Source organism: Gadus morhua, chromosome 14 (genome assembly GCF_902167405.1).
Source record: "Gadus morhua chromosome 14, gadMor3.0, whole genome shotgun sequence".
In the NCBI taxonomy this organism is placed as follows: domain Eukaryota; kingdom Metazoa; phylum Chordata; class Actinopteri; order Gadiformes; family Gadidae; genus Gadus; species Gadus morhua.
This window is the reverse complement of record NC_044061.1, coordinates 2188149-2205816: the sequence shown is the minus strand read 5'-3', so window position 1 is coordinate 2205816 and position 17668 is coordinate 2188149. Positions and strand designations below refer to the sequence as shown.

General features: G+C 48.8%; 1 protein-coding gene across 1 annotated transcript; it reads left to right on the top strand.

The window, feature by feature from the left end:
- The first annotated feature begins 1856 nt into the window (after positions 1-1856).
- On the top strand, positions 1857-17178 carry sltm (SAFB-like, transcription modulator). The gene is made up of 20 exons (XM_030377715.1): positions 1857-2026; positions 3701-3782; positions 4141-4196; positions 4738-4765; positions 5714-6551; positions 7157-7197; positions 7291-7400; positions 8503-8652; positions 8910-9019; positions 9098-9249; positions 9345-9448; positions 9543-9635; positions 10185-10327; positions 11115-11295; positions 12101-12225; positions 12497-12676; positions 13184-13513; positions 14156-14294; positions 15236-15489; positions 16498-17178. Exons 1-20 carry the CDS (start codon positions 1892-1894, stop codon positions 16607-16609), a joined length of 3363 nt encoding a protein of 1120 aa, XP_030233575.1. The 5' UTR covers positions 1857-1891; the 3' UTR covers positions 16610-17178.
- Positions 17179-17668: the final 490 nt, after the last annotated feature.

The following is a 17668-nucleotide window of genomic DNA, read 5'->3' as shown; positions in this document are numbered from 1 at the left end:
ACGGCAGGACGCGTGTTTACCTGGCCGATTAGGCCCTGAACGCAGACCCTGAACCCAGACATCCTAATCACAGACCCTGTGTTTAATTAGCCCCGAATATAATAGGCCTATTTGGGTAAAAAAAAAAAAAAAAAGTAAAAATATTTACAATTATTTATAAGTACTAGCCTAGTCTAGATAGTCCTTCTGGCAAGAGAATAAACAGTTAAAAAACATAACCTTTTTACTACCTCAACTGAATTAACTATCCCCAGTCAGATGTGTGTGTAAAGTCTGTCTCACTTGTATTAATTTTACTCTGAAATAACTTGAATGGAACTTTTGACATTTGGGGATAAGCAGCACAGCAGTCAGGTAGCTATTTTAAGCTATAATAAACTGCAATTTTTTTTTTATTTAGGTGAAGCATTATGCAATGTTCTTCATGGAAAGAGGGGTCGAATCCAAAGGAATAGCTTTAAAGGGACTTTATTTGTATAAAGTATTTTCGGTATGGTAAACTGATGCTCTGAAGTAAAGAGAGATTGAAGATGTGTTCTAAGCACGTGCGAGAGTGTTCTCCTAGCCACTAACCCACGTATGTCTAATCGCTGCCGGGAGAGTTCTAATGTTTTCATGGCCAGATGGGCTTCTTTATGGACTCAGCGAGGACCGGAAGACTTGGAGAGGAACCGGTGTGACGTAATCCTCGGTTTTCCTCGCCTGGTCTGTGATGCTGCCCTCTGTGGCTAAAGTATCTATTGCAGCCTTCAGTAATGTCCTGCTTTCCCTTGTGGCTATGTGTAGTATTTACGGCTTATATATTTGGTCCTACCCCCTATTGGTTAAGTGAGGGAAATACAGCTTGTGTTCCTAAAATACGTAACAATTATGAAAAAATGTTCATTTTGTTCAAATGCCATCATTTTGGCATTTTCATTTTCCGTCTGGGCTAAGCCCCGGATGTTTATGAAACCTAGAAACACCCCTGGCTTAAGGAGTGGACCGATCAAAAACTCATTTCACAAATGCATGTTTTTGCAATCACAATTAGGTTGTTTCAGTCATTAGTGAAAGTGGTTAATTAAGTGGTTAGTGAGGTCCCCCCTTCACTTTAGGCGTCTTTGAGTGTTATTCATAATTATTATTATTCATGTTTAACCTCTGTTTTCCTTTTATTCCTAGTCTGTTTTACATAGTTTTGAATGATGACTATATGCTCTGTAAGGTGACCTTGGGTGTCTTGAAAGGCGCCTCTAAATTAAATGTATTATTATTTATTATTATTAGCCTGTGACGTCAGTGGGGGTGGCAAGTGGAATCACGTGACAGTACTTGGACGTTGGATGTCCATGTCCTACAAGCCGCAGCGAGACATAGCACTTCACCACCGCTACAGCATGAAGAGCCGCTCACGGCGCCACGGGGGCGCCGTTTCACCACCGCTCCTCCACGACACTTTGTGACAGTGGAGCGTGTCGTATTACTGGTTCAGGTGTTCTTCGCATGGTTCTTCGTCCATGGTTAATATATATCAGTTCGGTCTTTTCTATATAAATGCATAATATATTACTATATTATGCAATTATATAGAGTCAATTTTTATTAAAAATCCCTATTATACTAATATAATATTGATATTATAAAATTGAATATTAAATATTTATTTATTTAAGTTGGAAACATTCCTATGTCGTACTTGACAGTTTGTCCCTCAAGCTCCAACACCTGATGGCCGACGGCCGATGAGCCTGACTTTAGCCTGACTCCACTCTGCGTGACGTAGGCAGAACCACCGTATGGGGAGGGCTCTTGTCTTGCAGAACGAAAGCGCGCGCGCACGCTTCAGTATAGGGACTTTCATATGCGCATGCGCGCAGTCCCAAAAACACTTCTGTGGTGAGATGATAAAATGGCGTCGGGTGCCATTTCCACGGAGTCCAAGAAAATAGTCGAATTACGAGTAATTGATCTGAAGTCTGAGCTTAAACGAAGATCTTTAGACTGCTCCGGGGTTAAGAGCGTCCTGATCGCCCGGTTGAAACAGGTACGGAGCGGTTCAGGGGTCGCACGCGTGCGGACATCGACCGCCTGCAACCTTGCTAGCCGAGCGCTGCTAACTAGCAGTGCTGGTCTAGCAGCACTCGGCTAGCTGTTATTTTGCTATTATTGTCGTTTGGTTCACTTCGTGCAGGTGTGCTTGTACGAAAGTTATTTCATTGGATTTCATAAATTATAAAACTACATTGTTGCATAATTAATAAGCCGTTTAGCCATTCTACCAGTAATACCAGTGAGTGTAACTGGTCAGTTTGTTATGTATGGGCCCACTGTAATACCAGTGAGTCTTAACTGGTCAATGTGTTATGAATGGGCCCAAAGTAATACCATTGAGTCTTAACTGGTCAGTTTGTTATCTATGGGCCTACAGTAATAACAGTAGGTCTAACTGGTCATTTAGGTATCTATGGGCTCACAGTAATACCAGTAGGTCTAACTGGTCAGTTTGGTATCTATGGGCACACGGTAATACCAGTGAGTGTAACTGGTCAGTTTGGTATTCATGGGACTACAGTATACCAGTAGTTCTAACTGGTCAGTTTGGTATCAATGGGCCCACAGTAATACCAGTAGTTCTAACTGGTCAGTTTGCAATTTAGTTGTTCTCGATTCAATTTCGATTCAGAATATTTCTGAAATCGATTATTTCCATAGAAAATACTCAGTCATTGCAATCTAGATGTGTCTACATGCCCTTTTACATTTGTCCATGTTATGATAGGCCTATATACCTGACAGCAGTATGATAGGAGGTGAGCAGCATGTATGAAGGTCCGTGTATTGACCTCAGATATGGATTTGTTCACGTGTTTGTGGGGAACTTCAACAAGTTACTTCAGATTTATCGTGATTTGGCTGTATCTTAACACATAAACACATTCTAAATGTGTTTATGTGGGGCCCCGCCTTGACTACCAATGTATATATATAAAAAAAATAATTATATATATATATTAAAAAAAAATATATTTTTTATTCTTAATATATTTTTTTCATTATTATGCATTAACAAAGTATAAAGCTCTCGTAGGGAAAGAAAACATACTTCCATCAGGTGTAAAAAAATAAAGATTGATAAATGCATCCACATTGACTAAGACATTTCCTGAATAAGTTAAACTTTTAACTGGTCAGTTTGGTATGTATGGGCCTACAGTATTACCATTCGGTCTAACTGGTCAGTTTGGTGTCTATGGGCTCACAGTAATACCAGTAGGTCTTACTAGTCAGTTTGGTATGTGCTCACAGTATTACCAGTATTACCAGTAGGTCTTACTAGTCAGTTTGGTATGTGCTCACAGTATTACCAGTATTACCAGTAGGTCTTACTAGTCAGTTTGGTATGTTCTCACAGTATTACCAGTATTACCAGTAGGTCTTACTAGTCAGTTTGGTATCTATGGGCTCACAGTAATACCAGTAGGTTAAACTTAAACTGGTCAGTTTGTTATGTATGGGCCTACAGTATTACCAGTAGGTCTAACTGGTCAGTTTGGTATCTATGGGCTCACAGTAATACCAGTAGGTCTAACTGGTCAGTTTGATATGTAGGGCTTCTCCTGGTTTCGCCGTGACACCAGCTGTGTTAATAAACCTCCCTGCTGCGGCCCCCCTGGCCTTGTGTGGACCCACCCTCTGATACTGTCTCTCCGTGCTTCAGGCTGTGGAAGATGAAGGCGGCGAGCCAGGCAACGTGGCAATCCCATTGGCTGCAGATACAACCACGAGGAAGAAGCCTAAAGGTAAGGTTTAACCTAGTGTCACAAACCCGGGGGCCTTCTAGTACCTGTTGCACCTTTTGTCACTGTTTCTAATGTAATGTAGGGAAACCAGGTGTTAAGTCCTATGTTTTAGCCACCCTCATCCAAATAGTTAGTTCCTGTAGAGACCTGATAAGTGGACGGATTTAAAGTGTATTTTGGGTGACATTTGCAAAGTATAATTTCCAACAATTATAAAATGAAACTTGCATTCATTTTTCAGAGACTCACCTGTGCCAGGGTATTCTGCCCCATGGTTTAAACTGAGTTGTAACGCTACGTTTTTCTTCCCAGCCATTTAATCTTGCCGCTGAATGTATTTCTATTTATTGTTTCGTAGGAAAGAAAATGGAATCGGACTCTGAAAATATTCTGGATGACGACTCCTGTGCCAAGGTTAGCCTGCAGTACTTGTATCTGGCGAATATGTTTTTTATCAAGAACCCATGTCATCGTGATTAGACCCGAACCGTTCAACAATGCAAAGTGCTGTGTAGCGGAAGATGGCACATTTAGCGTAGCTGCAACCACCGCGTGTGATTGTAATTGATGCGATTGTTTTTCATCGAGGACCGATCCATCTTTTATGCAAGGAGAACTTGTTCAAACCTATGCATGTGCTTTCCCTCTTCTGAATGAACCTTATGTAGTCCTACCATTCATTTCCTATGGCAGTCATTCAGGCTCACTTGACCACCAGAATACATGAAGGCAGAGATCAGCCATTGTTAGGCAATCCGAGGATAAACACAACAGGACATGTAATACATATATAGGTATTCCCTTTGACCCTGTAACTGAGGTTAAGGGCTATACAAATACATCGTTATCATGATTTAGGAAAAAGAATAATTGGGCAGATTTGACCCAAACCCTGCAGGAAGGTGAAGCGAAACTACTTTAATGAAATGCTTAATTTGTGTCTTTTGTGTTTCAGGACACTGAAGAAGACGAATCTGAGAAAGGTATGTGTGGACGCTCAGCGAGGTATCTTAACATTTTCTTCCAAGGTAGCGCTCCTTCTATAAAGCCACAGAAACCTGCATGGAATACACATGCGTCTACCGTTTCCTTGCTAACTAGATCACAAGTTAACGGTGCACAGAGGACCCATGTCAACATTACAAACACTGCTGCGTTTCTGTAAAGGGCCGTCCACGATCAAAAGTAATGGCAACATGTGGGCCGCCTAATGGCCGTGCGCTGCATTTTTTTTTGTAAAGATGCAGTTTCGAGTGCCTAGAAGTGCACACACCAAGCTACTTCTTCCTACTGCGACCCCATCGAAGGAGCTGCCTGATGTTCACCATCTATAACGTAACGCTTCACACTGGGACTTGGCAAAGACATCAAGCACTGGGTCGTGCGTACACACACACTGGACTGGGCCTTACACATCGGTGTGGATTTCAAGACTGGAGTTGTTCTCCTAAAGGCTGAATGATCTGATGGCCAAGACGGACATTGACGACCCTCGCTATGTGACGTCATGGAAGTTTCCCAGATGATTTGGCGTAAGATGACTTGTAGACTGACCACCATGCATGGGGGAGATGGGTTGTCATTGTAGAAGAAATGACTGATGGACGGACAGACGCCTCTCCCCACCCCCGCTCACACGCCATGTGAACCCGAGGTCCACCTGAAGAAGTTCCAGATGTCAGGAGACGGCACCGGGATGGCAAATCCAGCCGTGCGAATAGTGACTGGCTCTTCGGGGAGCGAAGGATGGACCAACACGGCCTCAGCCTTCAGCGCATGTTTCTGTTCCTCCTGTGCGGCCCAGCCCCCTCGACGACCGCTAATCCCTGATTTGCTTTGTGTTCTACTTTCTAGGTGAAGTGTCATACACCCATGTCGATGTTAAAAAGTTGTTATTTTTTTGCCATGTTTATCCTCATTAAATCCCTCAGATGTAACAGAAACAGAGGAAGTTGCTCACGAAAAATCTAAGCCAGCGCCGTGCGAGGCCAGCCCGGCCGCGCCTGAGGCCGGGCCGGAGACCTCCGGCGAGGCCCAGCCCCCGACCGAGGACGCCGTTGACAACGAGCCCACGACAGAGGCCTCAATCCAGGCCGATGAGGCGTCGGTCGAGCCCCAGCCTGTGGTGGAGACGGAGCCCGAGACGGAGGCTGAGCCCGCGGCCTCGCCGGAGACGGAGGCTGAGCCCGCGGCCTCGCCGGACCCGGAGGCTGAGCCCGCGGCCTCGCCGGAGCCGGAGGCTGAGCCCGCGGCCTCGCCGGAGCCGGAGGCTGTGGTGCTGCTCGAGGCCGACTCGGAGCCAGAGCTCGAGGCCGATCCAGAGGCCGACGTCGACACCGAGCCAGAGGCGGAGGTAGAGACGGAAGCGGCAGAGACGGCGGCCGAAGCATTGGACTCCTCTAAAGAAGCTGAGGACGATCACCTGTCCGTGTCGATCCCCAACGAAGACGCCATCACGCTGGACGTTGATGGGGACGACCTCCTGGAGACAGGTAAACATGTGAAACTTCCAGATCCCGACAAGAGCTCTGACGACCCCCTGGTCCCCTCTGGACCCACGGGCCACGATGATGACGACGACGACGACGACGACCTGAACACCGAAGAGTCAGGGGGCCACAAGGAGGGTAAGAACGAGGCCGGATCCAAGGCTGACCCCACGAAGAAGGAGGGCCGGGACACCCTGAAGAAAGCTGAAACGGGAGACAAAGAGAAGGATTCTGGGAAGAAAGGCCCCTCCACTACGGGGGCGTCAGGTCAAGCTAAGAGGTTTGTCTTTCTATGTCAGTTCTTTGATACTACTACCACGTCCAAGCGCACTAGGAAAGCAGCATTGTGGGTAGCGTCAAGATTTTTTTTTTTCCTTTTCCTTAAGGGGAATGTCCGCTGATGTACCTAACCCTGCCAATTACTGCTTTAATTTATTCCTTGAAGTTGGTTTAAGTTGTGGCCATAACCAGGAGAGGAAACCCCAACTGTTACTGTCGTCTTTCCGTCACTTTTAATGCCTTTTCCAGTTCCTGCACGAGGCATTGTAAAAGTAGTAGTACCTGAGGTGAAAAATATTTTTTTTGGGGGTCAGGAAAGATTTGCTGTGAAGTACCTCATACTTCTGAAGACTCACATTGATCAAAGGGAATAAATTGGCTGACAACCTGATCCATCTCACCAGTGGAAAAGCCATGAAGGAAGCCTGTCACAGAATTATCCAAACCCACGCCATGAAGACCTTTTTCCTTCTTCGACTGTGTTCCGTGCTGTGTCTTGTTCCATGGGTCTTGTGCAAATGGTTTCCAGCAGGGATTACATTTTAATAGTATTCACTGTATTTGTATTGTTTTTTTGTTTTGTTTGTATTTTAATTTACCTTGTAGCTCTTCAAGAGACAGAGATGGAAAAGCAAAAGATGATAAAGGTAAATGTCAACCAAGACACATAATTATTACTGTCGGTATACGTTGGTTTTGGAGAAGGACGGTGCCCTAACGTTCCCTGGGTGCCTGTGTAGGTGGTCTCAGCAGCGCTGCCAGCAGCTCTTCTCGTAACGTGTGGGTCAGTGGCCTCTCGTCAAACACAAAGGCAGCTGACCTAAAGAACCTGTTTGGAAAATATGGAAAGGTAAAGTCTAATTTAGTTTTTTAAGTTTAGGTTGTATGGTTTAACTCGTGCCCAGCTTTGTTGAATACTGTCATGTTCGAAGGGTTTTGCCAGTTTAAGACCCCATGTTAGTTGCTGACTTTGTCCAGATATCAATCCGTTTTGTTCCAACTCACCCCTTATCGCGCTAGGCGTGTTCTGACCTGGGATCTTGGTGAGCCATCATATTCCAAATGAGTGTTAAGCAGCTTCCATTGCTGCTCAGCTATATCCAAAATCCACCGCCATGCTCAGCAGAACATTTAACATTCAAGAATCCTTCAGTACTTTGCTCTCTTAGTCTGAGCATGCCTATTGGCGTGAAAACACAGAATGCTTTTGCTGCGTTGGAATCAGTTAAAAACACCCACATCTACACTGACCCAGGCCAGTTAGATGGGGGTGTTGTTTCTCTGCAATCAGGCTAATCTGACTGCCTATAATGACACTATCTTCACATAGAATTGTTACTGCCGCCTCAGTTTCCAAGTCGATTATAAACACAGTTAAATGGAAGACTGCACATGGGGAGTTGAACCAAAATCGACATAGAAAATAATAATTAAGTGATTGAAATTATATAGCGCTTTCTAGACACTCAAAGACGCTTCACAGTGAAGGGGGGGACCTCGCTCACCACCACCAGTGTGTAACACCCACTGGGCCGATGCAGGGCAACCAATCAGAACGCTCACCACACCAGCTTGAGGTGGAGTGAGGGAATTAATGAGTCTGCTAATTATACAGGAGGATTAGGGGGCCAGATTGAGTGAGCCTGGTGGGGCAGTTTTTAGCTCGGACACCGGGGGAAACCAACTCTTTGCGATAAGTGCCCTGGGATCTTTTATGACCTCAGTGAGTCAGGACCTCTGTTTTACGTCTCCTCCGAAGGACGGAGACGTAATAAAGAAAATGTCAACCATTAACCTGGGGTCTTCACAAACCAAATCCTTTAATCTACACGATTCCATTTCCATAGACTTAAATCAGTAACGTCTCGCAGGGCTGCACCGGCCTACCATATGACCATCACCTAAGCCCGGCGACATGAAGTCTGTCTCAAACCTCTGCTTATCACCAACAGGTGTTCAGTGCTAAAGTGGTCACCAACGCACGCAGCCCCGGGTCCAAGTGCTACGGCCTGGTCACCATGTCCTCCAGCACGGAGGTGGTGCGCTGCATCTCCCACCTGGACCGCACCGAGCTCCACGGGCAGCAGATCTACGTGGAGAGGGTGAGGGAGGAGGCCTGCTGTTGAGCACAGAAAGGGACTTAACTTTATTAGGGATGCAGTGCATTTTTTGATGTTCCAACCTCACTTGTGGTTTCGGATAAAAGTGTCACCTGTTAAAAAATTGAGTAAAAATAACAGCTATTCTTTTCAGAAAGTCGAAAACATTTTAAAAAAATGTTTACCCCATGTCCTGATTGTTTTTCTATAAGCCGAGTTTACTCTCCAGCTCACCATCTGCTTCTCCGCCATTCTTTAAGGTTAAAAGTGATCCATTCAAGAAAGAGGCAGCGAAAAAGGAAGTGGAGGAAAAAATGACGTCAATCAAATCCAGTGAGAAGCGAACGTTAACCGGATCCAAGACGAGCAAGTGGGTGGAGAATGAGGACCATCAGCTAGGTGAACTGATCACTGTTGGAGCAGACGATAACCTGTCATTGTTTTACAGAACGCTGCCCAAGAAAGACGACAAGAAGACGGACAAACCTTCAGAAAAAGACAACAAAGACGGGTCTAAGAAACCCGACGCCAAAAATGACAAAGTAGAGGTTCCCTCGTCCACCGTGGTCCAAGAGAAGAAAGACGAGAAGAAGCATATACGTAAGCTGGGTTGTTTCAATTGTTGGTGGTGTAACTTGTAAAGAGACCAGAGGGGGGCGTTGTACTGACTTATCTCGATGTATTTACATTCACAGGAGCCAAGAGCCCTGGAGTTCTGCCCTTCGCTCATAACCGAGGTCCTCCTCACTTCAACAAGATGCGGCAGCCATTCAGACGGGGCGGTAGACAGTTTGATCGGGTAACTTGCTCAAGACGTCCCCTCAGTGTTGGCCTAGCCCCCGTTCCTCAACTGATTTCATGTTTCCTAATGATATGGACGCCCTTTTCCTCAGCCTGGGTTTCCTCACATGAACATGCAGCAGCATCAGCATCCACATCCGCATCCTCAGCAGAGGCATCCCAGGTGGCTCATCCCACCAGAAGAGGTCCTTTTCTTTTCCTTTCTCTTGCCTTGACTAGAGTTGTACCGATACCAGTGTCAGGAATTCCTCCGATCGGTTATCAGAGTACTGAAGTCTACGCGCCGAATCCGATGCCATCACATGACCAGTTCCTTTACCGACAGAGAACATCACAAACACTACGGGGTTATGCTGCGTTCGTTAACGATCGGTGGTGAAAAGTCATCGGTAAAGCAACGTCTCCCACCCTACGTGCGTTCGAGCTACCAAGTCGGAAAAACATGGATGCAATAACACAAACGGAATGTCAATGTATTATTGTTAATTAATAAAAAAATAAAGGATAGACAGTAAGTGAACCGACTATACCGCTGCCATCGTAAGAGAACCCTTCAATAAGAACTAGTGCTATTAGTAGATACAAAGCTAGATTTATACTCGGCCGATACAGAAGTTCAGAAATCGGGTTAGGAAAGAATGGTATCGGAACATCCCTAGCCTCGACCCATGACCTGTTGCTGTGTTTGATGGGCGCAAAGGTTTTGATCCGTCCTGCGTTTCCCCCTCCTCTAGTTCCAGATGATGAAGGAGAGGCGGCCGTTCTTCAACAAGGAGGGCCACAACGAGATCCTCCCCTTTGAGAAGATGAAGGAGCAGAGGATGAGGGAGCGCGTGGTGCGTCTGGAGCGGGTCCGACGGGCCCTGGAGCTACGCAGGTACGCTGTTACTACCAGACGCCTTTATCAAAGCCACTTACAGGACAGTGGTCACAAGAAAGAGAAACGTTAATATATTAATGTTGGTACAGTAAGGATGTTAATGGAACCATGTGCCAAGCACTAACCATCACTAGGTTAACCCGTTCCCCGTATCCAACAGAGACAGCTATGATAGGATGCTACACAATGCTAAGTACTAGTTTAAGTGCCAGGACGTACAACGTACAATAAGTGCGTAAGGGGGGTGGCTGTGTCTAAATGTAACCGCCCTTCAAGGATATTGAATATTGGAAAAGAACTGGTAGTCCTTTCTGTACCCGTATTCGTTCCCTTTATTCCAAGTATTCCCGGTCCTTTATGCGCAGACGTTGTTTTAGTCCTTGCACGCGTTTCCATATTGATTACCTGTTCCCATATTGAGTAGCTGTTCCCATATTGAGTAACTGTTCCCATATTGATTAACTGTTCCCATATTGATTACCTGTTCCCATATTGATTACCTGTTCCCATATTGATTACCTGTTCCCATATTGATCAACTGTTCCCATATTGATTACCTGTTCCCATATTGATCAACTGTTCCCATATTGATTACCTGTTCCCATATTGAGTAACTGTTCCCATATTGATCAACTGTTCCCATATTGATTACCTGTTCCCATATTGATCAACTGTTCCCATATTGATCAACTGTTCCCATATTGATCAACTGTTCCCATATTGATCAACTGTTCCCATATTGATCAACTGTTCCCATATTGATTACCGGTTCTCCAACGTCCAGGCGCCGCGAGATCGCCGAGCGGGAACGCCGGGAGCGCGAGCGCATCCGTCTCCTGCGGGAGCGCGAGGAGCGGGAGAACCTGCTCCGGGAGCGGCAGCGGCTGGAGATGGAGAGGCAGAAGCTGGAGCGGGAGCGCATGGAGCGGGAGCGGCTGGAGCGGGAGCGGATCCGCATCGAGCAGGTAAGGGCGACGCCCACCTCTCCGCTCTGAGGGGGTGTGGTGCAGGGCTGCTCGGTTACGGCGACGCCCACCTCTCCGCTCTGACGGGGTGTGGTGCAGGGCTGCTCGGTTACGGCGACGCCCACCTCTCCGCTCTGACGGGGTGTGGTGCAGGGCTGCTCGGTTACGGCGACGCCCACCTCTCCGCTCTGAGGGGGTGTGGTGCAGGGCTGCTCGGTTACGGCGACGCCCACCTCTCCGCTCTGACGGGGTGTGGTGCAGGGCTGCTCGGTTACGGCGACGCCCACCTCTCCGCTCTGACGGGGTGTGGTGTAGGGCTGCTCGGTTACGGCGACGCCCACCTCTCCGCTCTGACGGGGTGTGGTGTAGGGCTGCTCGGTTACGGCGACGCCCACCTCTCCGCTCTGAGGGGGTGTGGTGCAGGGCTGCTCGGTTACGGCGACGCCCACCTCTCCGCTCTGACGGGGTGTGGTGCAGGGCTGCTCGGTTATGGGAGAAGAAAATCCTATTCATGATTGTTTTGGTCAATCTTTAAATCACGATTATTCAAACGATTATTTTTGAGTTTGGAAACATGATGTGTTTATTCAGCATGTCTCTGCCAAAAAACACTTAGTAACTGAGAACTCTGAAGTTTAATTTATAAATAACTAAATCAAACTCGATTACATTAGTTTTGTGATCGTTTGACGATAATAGCGATCCAAACCCGGTTCCTCGCCCAGCCCTAGTGTGTAGAACCACACCATGCGGCCACGGTGGGGAGCGATGCCCTGGTGTTCTGAACGTGTAACCTGTGTGTCAGGAACGGCGCAAGGAGGCGGAGCGTCTGGCCCGCGAGCGCGAGGAGCTGAGGCGGCAGCAGGAGCAGCTGCGCTACGAGCAGGAGAAGAGGAACAACCTGAAGAGAGGGCGCGACGTGGAGCACGGGTACACCAGCCTCTAGTGACTACACACAAACCATCGCTCTCCGGCCAGGAAATGACACGCATCTGTAGGATAGTTCCCCCCCCTTTTGAAAAGTGTTTACTTTGATCTAAATGACTAGCTACAAGTTAAAGCTGTGATCGACCAGTTCAGATGTCTCTGGAGACCATGGGTCCTTGTTTATACAGAGTCCTACCCCCTAGTTACCCTCCAGAGACGGGGGGCCGTAGCTTTAGAGAGGCTGACCTCGATGTGCCCCTCTTCACCCTCTCAGCCGCAGGGACGACTCCTACTGGAACGGCGGGAAGAAGATGGCGCCCGAGTCGGAGGCGCGTCTGAGCGGCGGGGCCGAGTACAGCCGGCAGCAGAACCGCTTCACCAACTTCACCTCAACCGCCCGCGACCGGGGCCGCTTCCAGGAGGCCGCCGCCGCGCAGCCCGCCAGCTTCGACCGGTACGAGCACCCGGGGTCAGAGAGGATGACCCGGGGTCAGAGGATGACCCGGGGTCAGGGGGGATGACCCGGGGTCAGGGGGGATGACCCGGGGTCAGAGGGGATGACCCGGGGTCAGAGGGGATGACCCGGGGTCAGGGGGGATGACCCGGGGTCAGGGGGGATGACCCGGGGTCAGGGGGGATGACCCGGGGTGAGGGGGGATGACCCGGGGTCAGAGGGGATGACCCGGGGTGAGGGGGGATGACCCGGGGTCAGGGGGGATGATCTGAGACGTAGTTGATAACTTTACTTCTCTGTAGTCATGCTCTATTAATATATAATCAATAACGCCGTCATGTTGCACTCGGGTCATGACCTGAGTCCTTTAATGACCTCCTAGCGTCCTCGTTCTCTGTGCTCTCCCGATGAGGTGACCTCTTGACCCCGTTCCAGGCCGCTCTCACCGTACTAACCAGGAGTCCGTCCGTCCCGTGACCCTCTCCCCGCCCCCCCCCCCCCCTGCAGGCGGAGCCGCTTCGACGGCGAGCCCGAGGCCAAGAAGAGCCGCCCCGCCCCGCACCGGGAGGCGTCCGGCTTCGACCGCTACCCCAAGAGCTTCGAGGCGGTGCGTCGCCCCGAGCCGCCGCCGCCCCCCCCGCGGAGCGACCTCCGCGACACGGACCGCCGGGACCGCGACGAGCGTCGGCCCGTCGCCATGACGGAGCGGCCCGCTGCCCCCCGCACCGCCATGCCCGGGATGTCCCACACGCGCTCCCCCCGGGACGGCGGCGCCCACGGGGGCTGGAAGAACGATGGCGGCGGCGGCGGCCTCAGCGCCAACAAGGGGGACGTCCGGTACGCCGATTTATTATCACAGCTACAGTGAGACGCTCACCCAGAGCCCCGTACTGTAAGAACACCGGTCAGGAGAATGAAACAGTACACCTACCTGTACAGTGAGGAGGGTCAGAGGACCTGGTGCCAGGCACCAACCAGCACTAGGTTAACCCATTCCCCCAACACAACACAGATGGATAGGATAAGATGATGTACAATGCCACTTAAAGTACTATATTCAAGTACAAGGACGTACAACATACAATAAGTGCTTACATCGAGTACCAGCATTGGTGAAGACCTTTTATTGTTATTCAAAGTTGTAATCATTAAGCGCTAACACTTCTCCACAGCGAGTGAGCGGTCCTTTACATTTGACAGACGCTTTTATCCAGAGCGACTTACAAGGGAGGATGACATTCAAGCTACGTTGCGTTACACTGACTGACACACACACACACACACACCCCCCCCCCCCCCCCCCCCCCCCCGATGGCGGAGGCTGCCATGCAAGCTGCCAACCTGCACATGAGGAGCAGTTTGGGGTTCAGCGTCCCACTCGAGGACGCCTGCGCCCCCCCCCCCCCCCCCTCAGCGCCCCTCCCTCCTCGTCTCACCCTCACTGTCTCCTAACGGCGTTGTGTCCCTGTGTGTCCCCAGCGGAGCGGTGCGGATGAGGGCCGAGCGCTCCACCCGGGAGGTCCCAGGCCCCGCCCTGAGGGGGCCCGCCGCCGCCAGCCGCGGGAGGCACAGCTACAACGAGCGGGAGGGGGGCCGGCCCATGGTGATGGGGGACCAGGTCGGCATAGCGCTGCTCCGTTATGGAGAAACATCAGAATCACGATTATCTTGGTCAATATTGTAATCACGATTATTCAAAAACTGTCCTTTTTGAGTTTGACAACATGATGTGTTTATCCAGCGTGTCTCTCCCTAAAAAACACGGAGTAACTGAGAACTTTGATATTTCGCCTTAAAAGAAATGCACAAAATGGTCAAAAAGAAAATGGCCAAATCTAAAATAATGTACAGATGTGTATCCAGCTGTTCTGCACTTTCTATAAAACATTTAACGATAAATTGTATTAGTTCTGTGAACGTTGAAATCGCGATCAGAATGAGATGAATCGCCCGGCCCTAGGTCGGCTCTCTTCAGTCTCTCATTGGCCGTCGGCTTCACCTCGGCCGGCAGGTGAAGTCATCTCGGTGGACGCCAGGTCGGAGAGGAACCAGACGTAGACTGGCCTGAACTGGTTTAAGGATGAAGGGCAGGAATGTTGAAGACGGTTCTGTGGTTCTACCAGCGGTGTGTTGGCCTCAGGGGTGGACCCCCGCCTCCAGGTCCCTTCACCCCCAGGTCCCTTCACCCCAACGGGCCCCATTAACCTCAGGGGTGGACCCCCGCCTCCAGGTCCCTTCACCCCCAGGTCCCTTCACCCCAACGGGCCCCATTAACCCCAGGGGTGGACCCCCTCCTCCAGGTCCCTTCACCTCCAGGTCCCTTCACCCCCAGGTCCCTTCACCCCAACGGGCCCCATTAACCCCAGGGGTGGACCCCCTCCTCCAGGTCCCTTCACCTCCAGGTCCCTTCACCCCCAGGTCCCTTCACCCCAACGGGCCCCATTAACCCCAGGGGTGGACCCCCTCCTCCAGGTCCCTTCACCTCCAGGTCCCTTCACCCCCAGGTCCCTTCACCCCAACGGGCCCCATTAACCCCAGGGTGTGTGTTTGTGTCTCCAGGCTTTTGGGTCGGGCCGCCAGGTGGTGGTTGAGCGCCACGGCAGGGACCCCCCGGGCAGAGACCCCCCGGGCAGGGCCCCCCTGGGCAGGGACCCCCCGGGCCGAGACCCCCCGGGTAGGGACCCCCCAGGCAGGGACCAGGGCCCCAGCAGGAAGGACTGGCACGGGGGCGCGGGCTCCCAGGGCAGCGGGGGCTTCCAGGACGGCCGTAGGATGGGGGACCCCCGGGGCAGCCTGATGGCCCAGCACTCGAGGTGAGACCCCCAGGAGGGACCCTGTCCTACCTCAAGGGGTTACAGCTGGGGGGGTGGGGGGGACTCATACTGCCACCCCACAATGCTCTCTATGGAGGGCAGACAGCCAATCAGAACAAGGCAGAGGCCCGACTGCATCACCTGACCCCTGGTTAACTGGTTAACTGGTTAACTGGTCAACAAACCTAGTATAGAGATTGAGTAAAGAGCTTCCCTTTCCAGACCACTTAACACACATTACAGGTCAGGGCTCATGAGGGGGTGGGAGGGGGGGGGGGGGGGGGGGAAGAGTGTAATACTGTTCACCGTCCTGCAGGGGGGCTGTAGCGTCCACTGGGTGGCGCTCACCTTTGTTATTTCATTTATGGACATTCATGGTTGTGATTATCCATTTGGTATTCATTTAATATAGTTATTCCATGCATAGAATATTATTATTTGTTTTTGTATTTTAATCTGAATTGTTGTATTGAATTGAATAATACAACATGTAGCATTTGAAAGACGTTGTATTTTAGACTATCGATATGACGCTATATTTATATTGTATGACAATCAAAGGTTTTAAAATGACCTGTGACGGCTGGCCTACTTCTGTCATGGTCTTCACACCCTCAATAGTCGACGGTGAAGGAGAAGTTGTGTTGCAAATGTAAACAGACAGGCCGACCTCTTCACGTCGATCAGGTAACACTGGTTCTCCTGACTGGTACCTAACCTGTCCAAGAGATACCATCGCTGGCGTCACACTTAGTGTTTTTAATATGCGATCTATACTTTGAAAATGGTTTAGATTGTCTTGTTATAGTGGTTTGTCTTATTAAATATGCCATGTTTGTTACAAAGTGCTACTAATAAATAAGGTGGATAGACTGAAGCCTTTAGACGTATATGATGGCTGCCGATCCGGCCTGGGTAGGTGTGGATTTGAAAGAGGAGATGGGATGCATTCCTTCCTTATTCCATACGGCCCCCCAGTATTAACCCTTTCCCCCCCCTCTCCCCCAGCCACTCATCGTCCGGCATGAACCGCATCGTGCAGATCACCAACAACTCTCTATCCAGCGGCGGGAACGGCGGCGGCTTCAAGCCCTTCAAAGGAGCTCCCCGTAGGTTCTAGCAGCGCCCCCTCCTCCAATCACAACGCTCGGACCCAGAGACACTTTCCAGTTATTATTTTATTTTATATATTTACTATTTTAAACTGCTAAAACTAGCCGGTTGACATCGCTCAACCCTATCATTTTGTATAGAGGAGTATCGGACATTTTCTGCTGTCACTGAGTCTGCACAGGGGACATTACTAGGTTGTTAACATGTTTCATTACTAGGACGTTCACAGGTGACATTACTAGGACGTTCACAGGTGACATTATAGGATGTATAAATGTTCCATTACTAGGTTGTGTACATGTTCCATTTCTAGGATGTGCACATGTTCCATTACTAGGATGTTAACAGGTTTAATTTCTAAGACATTCATAACGAGGTCTTTGTTACACGTTCTCATGTGCTGTTGACGATTGAACTGAAACTGTGTTCTATAGTTCAGTGTAAAGGTATTTCGATTTATATTCTATACATAATTGAGTTTTTGTTTTGCTGTTCGTTACGGTCACATCTCGTATATATCAAAAAGGCTGCTTGACTTAAATTATGCATCTTTGGTATTAAAATTGGCAAAATGATGACGGTTTCTGTTTCATTCACAAAATAAGGTAGTTTGTGTAGTTAAAATAATAATTAGAGGAATGAAAATTGAGCTTGCCTTATGGACCGAAAGGCATCGAAATCTTCAAATCCATATAAATCTGTATAAATTAAGCCGTTTATTATGTTACATGCATATAATTAACATATTGTCTGACTAGAATATTTGACTCAAATCTTTCAAGAAACTTGCCAACTCGTGCTATATCATTAAGTAATTATTTACCATGAACCAGCAAATACTTACAGGTTTTGAAACTTTTATTCTAGAAGTTGTGTTCAGGTTGAATGTCTTGTCTATAAGGCATTTTGTTTTATATATAATATACTCGGTGTGGTCACCAAATACATTTTCATTGCTGCTGTTAAAGGCTACACACAATATTTGGTCATTAATGTAAATTGATAAACATCTAAAACGACACAAATGTTGTCCATGTTATTACAATCACAACAAAGCAGGGTCTCA